General features: G+C 40.2%; 1 protein-coding gene across 1 annotated transcript in view; it reads right to left on the bottom strand.

The window, feature by feature from the left end:
• Positions 1-16,905, bottom strand: part of GLY2 (Metallo-hydrolase/oxidoreductase superfamily protein) — a 161,707-nt gene that overhangs the window by 50,117 nt on the left and 94,685 nt on the right. Inside the window, exons 4-5 of the mRNA XM_089404966.1 lie at positions 4,792-4,870; positions 4,491-4,604 (exon numbers count right to left, since the gene is read on the bottom strand). Coding sequence (XP_089261092.1) covers positions 4,491-4,604; positions 4,792-4,870 — 193 coding nt within the window. The remainder of the gene's footprint in view (positions 1-4,490; positions 4,605-4,791; positions 4,871-16,905) is intronic.

Genomic DNA, 16,905 nt, shown 5'->3' with positions numbered 1-16,905 from the left:
ATTGTCAAGCATCATAGGCGTTACTGCCATATGTATCACTCTCATAAGCATAGGTATTTTTGTCTTAAATCACTATCATATATTATGGATATCACTGTCATATGTATCACTCTAAAACACAGTCACTAGGGCACATGCTTACAACTATTCTACACCCATGGAACAACCCTACCATCATGCAACATCTAGTTGTACTTCAAAACATAAAACATACCTTGAACAATAGACTCCTTTCTGCCTTTGTGGTCTCAGTCCAGTGGATTTTCCCTGAGGATCCTTGACCCTAATTAGGGCATTTGCATAGTAGGATTCCAACCCTCCAATTCGGTCCCCAAACCATTCAAACATTTGTGTTGTTCCTTTCCTGACCCGGTCTTCCTCTTGCGTTGACCTCCAAGGAAACTCGACACAGATATAATAGTTGTCCCAAGGGTAATCTAGCTCTGTCCTGCACTGATTTAGGGCTCGTCCTTTAGAGAGACTAATGTCAAAGGTCTACTCCCAATCAAACACTATTTAACAAGGAATCTCAACCCTCATTTGAACTCAAATTTGTTCACAATTAGAGCTCGACCCTTCTGATGTATACACAGAAATGTTAGCCCTGCTCTCAAGTGAAATACACCCCAAACTATGCTCAGAACAATCCTTTAAAGGATGCAGCCTAGTTCTGCACTTAAGGTCCTCAAGAATAGACCATACAACCCTCTCTAAGTAGGCTTCAACATGGCTCAGCCTTTTTCCTATGTCACCAAACTCCTGTGGCCAAGTATATTGGGTATCAAGAAAATTTCAATCCATGTGAAGTTGGGGAATACCTAAATTACTTCATATTCATATAGTATTGAAAGATGTTACCTTTTTTATTCTAGTTAATTATTTTGAAACCATGCTTTTTTAAATAGAGTTGGCTAAACAATGTCCAGTACTTGGCAATAAAGGTGAATTTCCATGTTTAACAAATTCTTTGGAAACCTTCAATTACTATCCAGAATTCACCTTACAAATTCGGCCATCTTCTCCTAGAGCCTATCCAGATCAAGACACATAAAGAGACCAATACAAAACTCCTTCTCCAACTAGGCCAAGGCATTCACAGCCTGCAGCTAGATCAGGTCAACTCTCTTAGACGTATTGCACTTAAATGTGTTTTAATGAGCTCTAAAGGCTCTCTATTTATATAAATCAATGAGGCCCTTCATTTGAGAGGTCGACTTGTAAATGGAGGGAACATAAAATTCAAATTTGTTTCTAATAATATTTAAATATATTTTCCTTAATGATTACTTGCCCAAATTTGTGCAACATTAAATAATAAGAGTGCCCCAAACACATTAATAACAATATTTCGTTTATCAATTTGAATTCTTCTTTGGGGCAAGATGGGCTCCTTAGTTGGGTTCCTACAGTGGAATTCATCCCATAGTTGCCCCAATTTTTAACAGAAATTTTGTCATGTATGTAATCGTTGCTTCTATAATAAGCTTATTTGCGCCCTAATTTGTTGAAAATTAATTTTAAAGGCTATCTAGTTGAGAATTGCATATGTTACTCAATGCATAACATGTAATGAATGTTCCTAGTGGAGGAATTCTTATAAGTCCCCATCATATTCCATTTTCTTTAGAAGTTGGTAATTGTTAGAAATCGATACCTACAGCATCAATATTTGGCCTCCTTAGAAACGAATTTAGCTTATCTTGAGCATCCTTGACTCCATATGCCCAAAGGACAAGGCACTTGATCCATAAATTCTTCTCTTGAAATTTCGTCCCTTTTAAGGCTAGTACATCCAACTAGGGCTCAGAGCGAAATCTTTAGGGAGAGGCTATGTGGCGACTTGAGAGCCTAAACATCAAGTGGAGGGTCTTAGCTACTTGACCTATAAATTTGGTGGCCATTCACTTAAGTTTCCTCCATGAAATCTCTTGGCCTAGGTGTTGCCCTAAGAGGGAAATCCTACTTTCTCTTCCTCAACTTGAGGGCTTTCTTGAAGGTTGTATGAGCTTAGTACTTGTTGAAGTATATCTTAAGAAGCCTTTTCTATCAGGCCTTGACCTTGTGAATACCTATTACCATTGAAAATCTCAAAACCCTAGGTCTTGAGCCTTCTTTTGTAAAGCATTTTGCTTCTTTGAAGCCTTGTACCTTTAGTGTGCCTCTCTTTGAATGAGCTTTAGTAGGGTCACTTTGCACCTTATCATTAGCATGTCCATTTTAAGTGATCCCTTCATTATTGGGACTACTCCCATTGGGGAAAATCCATAAAGAGCAGGGGGTTTTGGCTGAGGAGATATTGGGCCTCTACCCCATTGTTAGCACTTTGTCTAGCTCTTGTGTTATAGGGTTTCCCTCTCCAAGGCCTACTAGATTTTGTGGTAACAAGCCTCTACACTCAGCTTGGCACCAAGAGATCTCAACGCATGCCCTAAAGAAGTTCATGCATGGATGATGTCATCATTTCCTACCCTACAATTCACATGTGTGGGCAATCATTTATGTTTTGTCTTAGCTAGTAGGTCGGCTTGTGACCTAACTTCTTTTTGTGACATTATTTTATTGTTTTGGGGGGATTTAGGTTAAAATGAACTTTATGAATCCTCATATAAATAAAGGAGAGATCATTCACTATAAATCATCATCACAACTTGGAGATTTTGGCCTCTCTTTAGAGAATTTCAGCCCTCTTTCTTGTGGTAGAGATGTGACCTATGAATGCACTTTGATATTTGGAGCAAATAGTTTGACTTTAGAGCTATTGTCTTAGATCAATGAATGGAAATTTCATGCATGTTATCTTGTAAGTAAGCTTAGTGTTGAATGATTATTTTCTTTATGTCTAATGTATGGAATATATTGAATCTAGGGTTTGTTATTGCGCCCTAATTTGTTGAAAATATATTTGGTAGAATTTAAGTATCATTATTGCATGCATTACTCAATAAATAACATGTGAATGATAATCCTACTGGTGAAATTTCATTAGCTCTCCCATGAAACTTCTTGATCCATTGCATAGGTAATTGCTAGGATTTTTATGCTAAGGCATCATTTATCCTTCCTCCTTAACAACTTTTTGGTCATTTAATCAACTCAAACTCCCTCCACCCAAGGATAAGGAACTGACATCCTCTTTTGGTGATCAAATTATTTTTCATCCACGAATGTTCTCCTTTCCCTAATTCAGCCCCTTTATGGCCAAGCTCTCAAAATAGGGCTTAGTGTGAATTTCTAAGCAAGGAAAATTTTGGGATTGAAGAGTCTAAATGCCAAGGGCATAAGTGGTTGCCTCAAAATCAACCTCCTTGGTAGGAATTCACTTGAATTTTATCCATAAAATTTCTTGCCCTAGTTGTTTTCCCTAGGGTAAACCCTAGCTTGGTGTTGCTTCAACTTAGGGGCTTGTTTGAGGGTCTCATGCACATTTGTCTTGTTGAAAATCATTGTTGGGAACCTTTTCTCATTGCTTTGACCTTTGGCTATCCCAACACTCAACCTACCAAACCCACAATAGGTCTTGTGCATCATTAATAGTCCTCTATAAAGAAAGCAAATTGTCTCCTATTGGAGCCTTGGGCCTAAATTGCGTCTTTCTTGTAGAGGGCCTCATCAAGTCACCCCATACCCTAACCCTAGAATATCTATTAAGTGACCTACACACATCGGGACTCCTCCCATTGGTGAAAATCCGTAAAGCGCAGGGAATAGTAGTTGTGGTGACAGTGGGCTCCTATCCCATTGTTGTTATTTGGTCTAGTATTGCCCTTGTAGGGTGCCCCTCTCCAAGGCCTGCTAGATTTTGTGACAACACTTTGCAAAGAAAATTTTGATCAGGATGTTTAGACCACATTTCATGATCTTCCAAGCATAAGTATTTTCATAATGACTTCGTCATGTACCACATGAAAATCTGAAATAAATTTCACGAAGGACGCAATGTGCACTAAAGCTGAAACATGTCCATGGAACATTGCAAAGCGCTCATCCCAGTCTTGAATCTTGATACAAAGATTATGTGCTTGTATCTCTCTTGTTTTGTGTAGGTTCAATTTGTTTGTACGTTAATGGAGACAGGTCCATCATGCAGAAGAGCATTGAAGGTTCTAACAGAAGAAAGTTGACATGGTATTCTATAACTCATACATTTATATTTATGAGTTCATCTTAGAAACATTATAAGCAAGTGACCATCTAAAGTGAACTGCACGCAAGAAAGCATGCATTTCACCTGACACTCACAAATAAATTGCAGAAATACATCTATAACCAACAGGTCAAACTGTGAAATGCATCTATAGGCAACACGTCCCATAGAGGCACCAATAGAGAAAATTTTAAGTGAGCATTTAAATCTAGTGTCCATAAGCATTTCTTCAAAACATATGTTGTATAATCACTTTTCTCAACTTTATCTATTCAAATTAATTGAATGAAAAAGCAATGAGCTTAGCAGATGACGAAGAAAAAATGACTGGAAACACACCACATACCTCATGCCCACAGAAAACCCGAGTTGACCTGGGCAAGGAGGCCAATATTTTGCACAAAGATTGATACATCTGCTCTGCTGAGCCTTCAAAAAACTTTCCACAACCAGCAATGAACTGATACAAAATAGATGTATAAGTTATATATCAACAAAATATTCAAAGACATCATGGACTTGGAAACAGATTCAAATCAGGAATAATTGCTTTGTCTTTGGTCAGAAAATTACTGTTATGAAGTTAGAAAAATATGAAAGAAAAGTCAAGATTTTACTCGAGCTAGGTTGTGTTTCTAGTTTCTCACCAAAGTATCCCCTGTAAACACAGCAGGATCATCTCCACTTGTGCTGGTCAAAAAGTAACTTATATGACCCTTTGTATGGCTGATGTAATGAAATTGCAAAACCAACAGTGGAAGACAGTAAGCATTTTGTTCCATAAATGCATCAAATCATTGTATAACATAAATGTTAAACAACCATCACCTTGTAATAAGCTAATAAACACAATTTTGCAGTGTATGTAGAGTCGTACAAGAGATGAGATATCTGTACTTTAAGTTAGAACACAAAGAAATTTCTTAATTGTGAAGAAAGTCTTTTTTAACATTGATCTCAAAATCAGTTTTACTAATTAAAAATCTACTTTTATGGATTATCAATATGAAGGATAAAAAAGTACACTCGCTCAATCCAATAGGTAGTGAACTATAAATAGGAGGTCATTGCTTCAAGACTCCATCCGTCATTGCAGCAATTGGAAAAAGATCAATGTTACTTTTTTCCAGAAAAACCCTTCTTTCAATATTGCATATCACACAGAGGCTATCAATGCAAATGACGGTTACCTTTTTAATCAAACTCAACTAGAACTTGAACCTGGCTTCAGTTGCATTAGCAGGAATATGCCCAACAAAGATAGAACATAGGCCTTTTGCATGACAAACATTCCAACTTACTAGAGGATCATAGCCCAACAACTAAAAACTAATATCAACATTTAAAAAAAAAATCTTAATGGTATTGTTACCATTAAAATTGTACTTAAAGATAAAATCCCTGATGCACAAGGAACCACTCAAAGGGCAATTGTTAGAACAGTCCCCACTGTCACCTCAATAACCTATCCTCTTACTTTAAATTGACTCTCCTCAGGCACAAGGGGGGCATCCCTAGTAGAATTGCTAAGATAAAGGAATGAGGCACAAGGTGAAGATGAGAGTAGTGTAGGAATTTACAGGGCAACTTCCTCAGACAGAACACCAAAGGACACCGCTCACAAACATATCGCAGATCAATACACCAGTACTTTTGACGTGGTTAAAACCCTCAAAGAGGGAAACAGTCCACGGCCTGAGCCAACGCGGCCACTTCAGGCAATTTATTAATAAAAGAATGAAAATTTACATAAGCTTCTCTCATGAACGGTTAACCAACAAATGACCCTCCATGCTCTTTAAATAGAGATCATGGACCAATCGGGTGTTAAGCTGCGGCTCAAGTGTCGGTAATACCGAGGAGAGAATGAACCGTCAGATCACTACATATCGTGACCATCGGATTGTAAGTTACAAAATGTACATAGTAAAGAAACACACTTTACCTAACTCTATACTAGACCAAGTTGTACTTAACTATTTCCTATGTGTCGAAATATCCTAACATCCCCCCTTAAGAACAACTTGGGATAGGATTGAAGGATTTACAAATATGACACAATAGGAGAAGGAAGGAGGCACTAGAGCCTATCCCCCCTTAGTGACAACTTCCTGAACTCCAACCATAAATCGAAGTTTAGTGAACTTCGCCTCTGTGAGAGCCTTTGTAAAGATGTCTGCAACTTGATCATCTGTTGAACAATATTGCACTTCAAGAACATGGTCATGAATGAGCTTTCTGATGAAGTGCATGTGCAGTTCAATGTGTTTGCTGCACTGAAGTTGGACTGGATCTTTGCATAGTTGAATGGCACTTTGATTATCACACCAAAGTGTAGTCGGATGTTGCTGCTGAAAGCCAAACTCTGACAGGATCTGACGAAGCCACAAGGCTTCCTTACTAGCTTCTACGGCACCACGATACTCTGCTTTTGCTGAAGAAAGAGAAATGGCACCTTGTTTCTTGCAAGCCCATGTAATAGGTCCTGAACCAAGAGTGAACACATAACCTGCAGTAGACTTCCGATCATCAGGGTCACCAGCCCAATCGGAATCAGTGAAACCAACCAATAGAGGAGATGCTTCGGCACTGTAATGAATCCCAAACTGAACTGTACCTCGAACATAACGAAGTATTCTTTTAACTGCTTTCCAATTACTTTCATGCGGGTTTTGCATAAACCGAGCAACAAGGCCAACAGCAAAGGAAAGGTCAGGACGAGTATGGGTTAGATACAAAAGTTTTCCTACAAGTCGACGGTATAAGGTAGCATCAACTTCAGGAGAAGTACAAGTGACTGAAAGTTTGACTCCAGACTGAAAGGGAGAAGGGGCTGGCTTAGAGTCTTCCATGTGAAAATGGCGTAGAATATCACAGGCATACTTGGATTGAGAAAGGGAAATACCTTCCTTAGATTGCAAGACTTGAAGACCAAGAAAATAATGTAAGTGTCCTAAGTCTGTCATTTCAAACTTCCTTTTAAGGCTAGACTTCACATGGTTTATAAGGTTGGGATCACTACCAGTCAGGATAAGATCATCAACATAAAGAAAAAGAATGATAAGAGACTTGCCCACTTTCTTGGTGTAGACAGTATTGTCAGAATGACACCTAGAAAAGCCATTTTCTAAAAGAAAGTTATCCATTTTGGCATACCAAGCTCGAGGAGCTTGCTTGAGACCATAAAGGGATTTCTTAAGCCGACATACAAGGCTGGAGTCTGTTTGTATAAAGCCAATAGGTTGTTCCATATAGATTTCTTCATGCAAGTCCCCATGCAAGAAGGCGGATTTAACATCCATCTGATGGACTTCCCATTTGAAAGAGGCAGCAAGGGAAAGAACAAGGCGGATAGAGTTCATTTTGGCAACAGGGGAGAAGGTTTCAGTATAGTCAATGCCTTCAACTTGTGAAAAAGCCTTAGCAACAAGACGAGCTTTATGTTTATCAACTTTCCCATCTGGTCCATACTTGGTTTTGTAAACCCATTTGCATCTAACAAGTTTTCGTCCCTTTGGTAGAGGAACAATATCCCATGTATCATTTGCCAATAATGAATGATATTCTTCATTCATAGCTGCTTCCTAATCTGGATGGCCTGAAGCTTCTGCAAAGGTGTCAGGATCATAATTCACTGAAGCTTGAGCCAGTAAAGAAGAGGCTCTCTCGAACTGAGAACGTGTACGTCGCTGATCTGTAGGATCACCGACAAGATCACCTACTGCATCCCGAGTAGCACGGACCCATTTTGGAAGCTGAGGAGCTGAAGGAGGATCCTGAGAAGGTGGGGGAGGATTTTCATCCTCGCTTTCATCATCTGAAGAAGAAATATTTTCAAAAGTAGAAGAGATAGGGAGAGGTAGCACATCCACCGAACTAGGCTCGCAGGCCGATATATTTTCAGCAAACTTTACATCTCTTCTAATGATAACATTTTTGGACTTAAGTGGAATAAGTCTATATCCTTTGACATCTTCAGAATATCCAACAAAAATACATTTTTCACTCTTAGGTTCTAAAGCTTTATGTTTCTCATCTAGAATATGGGCCCATGCTTCACTTCCAAAAACACGAAAGTGACTTACATCTGGTTTGATTGAGCTCCATGCTTCTTCTGGAGTGATATTCTTTAAAACCTTAGTAGGAGTGCGATTTATTATGTAATTTGCACAGTTAATTGCTTCTGCCCAATAATTAAGACTAAGTCCTTTAGATTGAAGCATACAATTAGCCATTTCCTTTAAGGTGCGATTCTTCCTTTCAGCTACACCATTTTGTTGTGGAGTATATGGAACAGTATGTTGCATTTGAATTCCATTCTCAGTGCAAAAGTTGATGAATGTGTTTTTAACATATTCTCCGCCATTATCAGATCTTAGCTTAAGAATTTGATGTCCAGATTGTTTTTCAACAAAGGCCTTAAAGGCCAAGAACATCTTAAATACTTCACTCTTGAGTTTTAAGAAGTATACCCAAGTGCGTCTGGAGAAATCATCAATGAAAGTTCAGAAATACTTGTAGACAGAAAATGAAGCAACTGGAAGTGGACCACATAAATCACTATGCACAAGCTGTAAAGGGGTTGAGGCGTGCCAAGAGGCACGTTTTTCAAAACTGTCCCGATGATGTTTTCCGAGTACACATCCGGAACAAACACCATCTCTGCAAGATACCATTGGAAGACCTGTCACCATATTTTCTTTACATAGATTCTGAAGAGAGCGATAGTTTAAGTGACCAAATCGCTCATGCCAAAGTTTGCTCACTTCATCATTATGAGCAACAAATACTGAGGGAAGATTTGATGACCCAAAGTTGTGAAACTTATACAACCTTGTAGAATCATCAACAATGCTAGTAGCTAAAATCTGTCTAGGATCTCTTAGGTCCTTAATTACAACATCGTGAGGTGAAAATTCAACGATTTTACCTTCACCTGAATGGGTTATCTGATATACAGATAGAAGGTTGCAGGATAAGGTTGGAACACATAATACATCATTAAACTGACCATTGTCTAAATGAACAGTTCCAGTCCCTACAACACTAATAGATCTATCATCACCAACATATATATTTTTGGTGTTACAATCATTTAAAGAAGAAAACATGGCTTTGTTTTTGGCCATGTGATAAGAAGCTCCAGAATCAATGAGCGATTCATGAGAATGAGAAGAAGAAGATACATTTAGTGCATAGCCAGACCGAGATGCTTGACAACCAAATGCAGAAAGTGCCATTCCTGAAGATTAAGTTGAAGTTGAAGATTGCTCCAAATGGATGTTATGCTTCTTCATTGCTGCTTCCAAGGCTTCCATCTTCTTAAAGCATTTGGATTCTAAGTGGCCATCTCGATTACAAAAGTTGCAATGTCTATCAGTCTTCTTCTATTTGTTTTTATTTGTCTTATCATTTTGTTGAAATGATTTTTCATTTTGAGGCGGAAATTGCTTAGGACCCTTGTTTGGTTTAGGACCATTCCTTTTAGGATACGACTTCTTAGGATTCTTTGAATTTGGTTGCTGTTGGGCGGCTAACGCTTTCTTAGAAGAGTTTCCAAGATGAAGAAGGTCAAGGTGTAAGAGTTTTTCTTGTTCTCTTATTAAAGAATCACAAAAGGAATCAAAGGAAGGGGACTTGTAGGCTTGTCCTTGAGAAATGAAAGCTTCTCTTGTAGAATGGAAGGTGGAAACAAACACAGAATAGGCTGGTCCCAACTTAGTAAGAATGGAGTAGATAAGGCTACTATCTTCTTTCTTAACCTTAACACCTTCCAAGAGAAGTCTAAGGGTCTTGAACTTGGACAAAAAATCTTCAATGCAAGAAAAATTATTGGGGTCCAATGTAAGCAATTCATTTTCAAGTTGATGGGCTTTAAGTTCATTTTTAATTCCAAAGACTTTAGTAATCTGTTTCATTGCTTCAACAGGAGTATCAAGTTCTGCAATATGGAATCTAAGATCTATAGAAATAGACATCCCTATCAACCCACGTGCTTGGTCTTGCCTATTTTCCCATTTAGCTGCCTTGTCTTCATCTTTCGGTTTGGTCTCTTGGCCTGTGGCTATTCTGTAAAGACCTTTACTTCTAAGTAAATCCACAATGTAGGACCACCATTGGAAGTAGTTGGTACTGTCAAGAATAACTTGGCATGGACTTTCCATTTAAAAAAATTGAAGCTATAGATGTTGAAACTAAGTGTTTCAATGGAAAGATCTCGAAAAATTAGGTTGTTTCAAAAAAAAACAGTTCTGAAAACGGCTTCCGGATGAAGAAGTTATGGCTTTTTGAAGAAAATTTGATGAAGTCGCCGACGAAGTGCGGGAATGTGCGGAAATGAAAAATCCGCCCCCACAAAATGGAGACTTGAACCCAAGACCTCTACTCTCATAAATTAGCTTTGCACCAAGTGAGCTATACAAAAAGTTTGAGAGAGAGAGAGGGGGGTTGATGCTTTGGGTTGTGTGGTTGCTTTGAGAAAGCTCTTTTTCCCTACAAAACAAAAAACACAAAACCCAACACGGACATACAAAAAAACGAACCTTGCGACTTGAAGTTAGCTTTAGCCGGAAACTAAATATTTTCAAAAACAAACCTTGCGGCTCAAAGTTAGCTTTACCCAGAAACTAAATATTTTCCTCAATGTTTCTGATTTTCCGAGATCACACTAAGGCGCAGTGGAAAAGAGCATACGCATGAGAAAAATCCTTCCTTTCTGTTTCTGATTTGCCCAGATCGCACAGTCGCAGGGCAAAGAGCATACGCAGAAATGAAAGGTATAGATCCGATAATAAAAAAAAGCTAAATAAACCGAAAACCGAAATAAACAGAGAGAAAATAACTGTAAACTGCAAATAAACACTATATACCTCCAGATCTTAAAAATGACGCAGCTAGGGCTACCGGAAACCTTTTCGCGTGAAACGAAAGGGGTTCCTCACTGGAACAGATGCTCCCAACACAACAGAGCAATCCTCTCGGCCCGAAAGCAGTCAGAAACAGTAGATCTAGGAAACAGTAGTCGGATGCAGTTTTGCCGGCTTCAGATTTGGATCACCAACAGACGCGGCCCTCAAATAGCTCTGATACCATGTAGGAATTTACACGGTAAGTTCCTCAGACAGAACACCAAAGGACACCGCTCACAAACATATCGCAGATCAATACACCAGTACTTTTGACGTCGTTAAAACCCTCAAAGAGGGAAACAATCCACGACCTGAGCCAACGCGGCCACTTCAAGCAATTTATTAATAAAAGAATGAAAATTTACATAAGCTTCTCTCATGAACGGTTAACCTACAAATGACCCTCCATGCTCTTTAAATAGAGATCATGGACCAATCGAGTGTTAAGCCACGGATCAAGTGTCGGTAATACCGAGGAGAGAATGAACCGTCGGATCACTACATATCGTGACCGTCGGATTGTAAGTTACAAAATGTACATAGTAAAGAAACACATTTTACCTAACTCTATACCTAACTCTATACTAGACCAAGTTGTACTTAACTATTTTCTATGTGTCAGAATATCATAACAAGTAGCCTTAGTAAAATGAGACTTTTAGGGTTTTTTTGGTATTAAAATAGGTCATGTAAGGAGATAGAGATTAGGGACAAAATCCAACAAGGGCTTTGAGATTAGAACCAGGAGGAAGAGTAATCCCTCACCCAATCAAGATCACCAATGAATATCAAGGTCTGCAAGGGATCCTTAATGGAAAAACCTTCACCAAGTACAACTATGATTTGATGAATTCGCTTAATACTTTTGCTAGGGAACCAAAAGGAAGAACAAAGCAAAGCACCAAATAATCACCAAACCAACAAATGAAGGAGAAAACCCTAGAACATCTTCCTTCCAAGAGGTAAAATTACCCTCCAAATGGATTGATCTTGAAGGCTTGTAGAAGACTTGATCATTTCACCATTAAACCTCATGCACCAACTAATAACCAAGATAGAGAAGCTTCAAAAATTGACAGCAATCACGTAAAGAAACAACCCTTTACACCACCATATGCTCCAAGTTAAATATGTCAATTAATCTCCAATTAGAGAAAGCTCCAAAATCCAACTACAAGGGATAATGAGAAAGGGAACCTCTATTTATATAGTGATGCTCATCCTCCCTTACAATAAAATAACATTATCTCATGAGAAATTCTAATATCTGTAAAAATTTCTGAATCGAACAAGTCAAAAATCCTACTGTAGTAACCTAATTCGCATTACTTGTGTTCTTCATTTAACAACTTATTTTCAGAAATATTCGGAAAATATTAATGTAAATACATTGCAGCCTACACCAATATACAAATCAAGTACTGAAAAATAAATGAGACAACCATGCAAAGGACACACTTATTTTTGGACTAAACGTCCCCAGAAAAACCCAATGCGGGAAAACCGGTGCAGCAACTCTGAGCATTTTCTATTATTAAGCAAAAGTTCTGAACACAAATGTTGGTTGCCTTCCCAGCAAACCAGTGACAGAGAAATACAATGGCGGAAAACCTGAGTGAGTTTTACCTCACTTCACCTGGCAGATTCTAGCTAATCCGACAGCAAAACTAGCTAGCCTTGGCTACAACTGCGTTGCCCCTTCGCTGTAACTGCATGGAGCTCTCTGAGGCTCTGCATCAGCTCTTCTGCCCATTGCGCTAGCTTTCCCAGCTATTCCCGCAGTTTCTGATCTCTGCGTGGAAGACAGCGTCCTCCCTCTGCGTTGGCCCTTCTAGCTCTGCGTCAAGGCTGGGTGGGCCTAGGTTGGCCCAGCTTCAGCGCTTCCTGGCTACTGCGCTGCCTCCACAAGCTTCTCTCCGCCTCTCTATCTGTATTCCCGAACTATCACTGCCCCTCAACTACAAGATCTCCCCAGTCGATTTCCCTCTTGAGAAGTTCTCACCTCAGAAAATCGATTTCCTCAATCTCTTTGTGTGTGTTCTCGAACTGACCCCAAGCTTTCCTTTATACTTTTCGTGTTGAGAAATCATTGGTCGCGATCTAATCTCTAATCAACGACTAAGATTAAATTAGACTTGATCCTCGTCTCTTAGAAGCTTCTCACCCATATTTTCATTAATACCCATTAATATTTTAATTTTCCTAAGTTTAGACTTAGGAACCCCATTAAAAATATTAATTATTTTAATAAAATACAATCTGGGTGGAATTTCACCAAACAATTTATGGGTCTTGGAGATCTCATGTGTTCTAGCCCCTCCACAAAATTTCGGAGCTAGAGCACATCCGATGCTACCCAAAAATCAACACTCCCTCTTAGCGAGGAATGTGCTCTAGCAATACTTCCCAGCAGAAGTATCACACTGATCCACGACATTGGTCCTCTGCACTACTGATGCTCGGCCTGCTGCCCTTCATCCACTGCGTTGCTGCAATCTGTACTGTTGCCCATGACACTTCCACTATCACTGCTACATCTATACTGCAGCTCCCTCTCAATATGTTGCATCATGTTGCCCATAGCATTGCCATTGCTGACTATTGCACAGCAACTCAGTTGCTAAGAAGTAAGCAACTGAAAAGCCACCCAAAAGTTGACATGTTGGTTAGTCTGGATGCCTCTTGACGCTGAAGCTATCTCTGTTCCTAATCTGTGTTGACCCTCTGATTCTACTACGCTATTGTTGTATCTGCTTTGTGCCTTCCGCACTACTGCAACACTCCACTATGTTGCTTCAGACTTTGGCACTCTAGCTCTGCCATTGTTGCTCCATCATTCCTCGCACCAACTGACTCCCGTCATTCTGCTACTGTCATTAAGGGCTCCCGTAGCCGTATGTGATCCAAGAGTTTGGGCACCTCAAGGATCTTGCCCCCCATGTAGTCCTCCCGACTACAACTCAATATCGCCCCACCTCTTTTCTAGGCGTGAGCACTCATGGCATAATCATCATCGTTGTCCTCTCCGTCAACTTTCGTTGGAGCAACCTTTGGGTCAGACTTCTCTTCTTTGCCCTTCTTCCAAGGGAACTGTGTGGCGAAATGACCCAATTCTCCACATTTGAAGCATCTGACTTTGGATATGGATTTTTTCTTCCTCTTTTGTTGCCTTGTTGTCGCATTGATGCGAGAGTTGCATCCTCCTCTTCCTCCTTCTTGACTCTGATCCCTTTACTGCTGCTTCCCGCCTTGGTCAACCGTCTGATGTCTTCTTATCGAAGAGTTGCCCACATCTCCTCCCAACTGGGAAGAGAATCTTTCCCCAAGATGCTTTGGACAAAGGTTTCCCAGTCTTCAGTGACTACATTCAGGGCAATCCTGACCATAAATTCAAGATTTGGTGTAGCCCCTACGGAAGTTAGCTGGTCACAGATCCCTTGCAAACTGAGAAGGAAGGGATCGATTTCTTCTCCCTTCTGCATCTGAAACTGTCTCAGCTGAGTCTCAAGCAACATCTTCCGCTGAATGGAAGTTCCCTCATACAATGTGGTCAAGGCCTCCCACAGTTCCCTTGTTGTGTCCTTCTCAGCAATATGTGGGACCACATGATCCTTGACTCTGTCCAAAATCATGCACTTCGCTTTTGCCTAAGCCTCCTCGTACTTCTTGAGAGGATTAGCATCAACCGAATCAGCCCTGTTTTCAAGGCATAATCCTTGATGCGATTTTTGTCCAAAATTGGATGCTCCATCCAACCTGTCCTGATCCCTCAGTCCATTCACTACCATCTCTGCTCATATATGTCAAATTGGTTCTCTTCTTCCTCTTTCGTTGCTGCCCCAGCAAAACTCGAATTTGGATTTCATGGCGCTAGAAATCCTCTAAGGAACAAGCTCCCTCTGAATTTCGATTTCCTTCACGGAAATCCTTTTGCCAACAACTGTCGAACCATCCCTCTCTGATTGTTGTTGCTCAGCACTGGATCTAGATTTCTTGGCAAGAAATCTTTTGAGGAACTGATTCCCTCTACTTTGCTTCTGCTCCACTAGGTATTGTTCTGCACCAACAAAATTAGCGCCCCACCAACAACTCCAGATGAAGTTTGCGTTGCACCTCTAGCCTTGGCAACTGGAAAAAATGAGACTCAACAATCTTTGCGTTGGCCCAGTAATCACTACGCTGCCCTCTGCAGCAACAGCGTCACCCAATCAAGTTGACGCAGGTTCTGCGTGAGCCTCCCTTGGTGACTGTCACCCCTCCTCTGCTCTCTCGGCCAGAAACTGTGTCATCTCTCGTGACAGCTGTTTTCAGCACAGATTTTCCTCTGTCCTTTTGCTAATGGCTTCAGTCGTCCTTGATCTGCAATCGCTCTGATACCATGTGAAAAATTCTGAATCGAACAATTCAGAAATCCTAATGCAATAAACTGATTTGCATTACCTACTTGTGTTCTTCATTTAACAAGTTATTTTCAGAAATATTCAGAAAATATTAATGTAAATACACTGTAGCCTACACCAATATACAGATCAAGTACTAAAAAATAATGAGACAACCATGCAAAGGACGCACTTATTTTTGGACTAACGTCCCCAGAAAAACCCAATGCGGGAAAACCAATGCAGCAGCTCTGAGGGGTTTTCTATTATTAAGCAAACGTTCTGAATACAAATGTCGATGTCTTCCAGGTAAACTAGTGACAGAGAAATACAAGGGCAGAAAACCTGAGTGAGTTTTACCTCACTTCACCCAGCAGTATTCGGTTGATCCGGCAACAAAACTGGCTGGCCCCGGCTACAACTGCATTGCCCCTTCACAGTAACTGCGTGGCCCTGCATGGAGCTCTTTGAGGCTCTGTGTCAGCTCTTCTGCCCCCTGCATCAACTTTCCCGGCTGTTCCGGGAGTTCCCGACAGTTCCGACTCTCTGCGTGGAAGGCAGCATCTTCCCTTTGCGCTGGCCCTTCTAGCTCTACGTCAAGGCTGCGTTGGCCCAGACTGGCCCAACATTAGCTCTTCCTGGCTACTGCGTTGCCTCCGCAAGCTTCTCTCCGCCTCTCTGTCTGTATTCCCGAACTATCACTGCCCCTCAGCGGCAAGATCTCCCCAATCGATTTCCCTCCTGAGAACTTCTCACCTCAAAAAATCGATTTCCTCAATCTTTGTGTGTGTTCTCCAACTGACCCCAAGCCTTCCTTTATACTTTTTCTGTTGAGAAATCAACAGTCGTGATTTAATCTCTAATCAACTGTTAAGATTAAATTAGAATTGATCATCATCTCTTAGAAGCTTCTCACCCATATTTTCATTAATAGCCATTAATATTTTAATTTTCCTAAGTTGAGACTTAGAAACCCCATTAAAAATATTAAATACAATCTGGGTGGAATTTCACCAAACGATTTCTGGACCTTGGAGATATAATGTGTTCTAGCCCCTCCACAAAATTTTGGAGCTAGAGCACATCCGATGCTACCCAAAAATCAACAATATCTATCCTATGGAGGAGTAAAACACAATTTCCTCCGACTAATTAGTGTAAAAAGAAAAAGAAAAATAAAGTGCTCAAGCCACATGTACAATGATCCAAGTGAAAAATCATCCCAAAAGATGAACAACTCCACAAGAGAGGGAAGAAAAAGTATCCAAGATGCTACAATGGCCTCCAAAGTCCGCCAAACTGTGTCGATGCCCCACAAACCCCTCAAAATATGAAAAGGAAAGCTTTTAGGGCTCCTCAAATGTGGATGTACAAGTCTCCTAGGCCCAAAACATCTTCAAAATCATGCAATAAACCCTTCCAAAGGGGACGGCCCTTCCCCAAAACAATGCCATAAGTCATGTGTGAAGGCGTA

This window comes from Pinus tabuliformis, chromosome 2_2 (genome assembly GCF_031772625.1).
Source record: "Pinus tabuliformis cultivar Carrire ecotype Pingquan chromosome 2_2, CPIR1, whole genome shotgun sequence".
NCBI classification, from domain to species: Eukaryota; Viridiplantae; Streptophyta; class Pinopsida; order Pinales; family Pinaceae; genus Pinus; species Pinus tabuliformis.
Note: the sequence above shows the minus strand (reverse complement) of the source record. Positions and strands in the feature narration are given on the sequence as shown.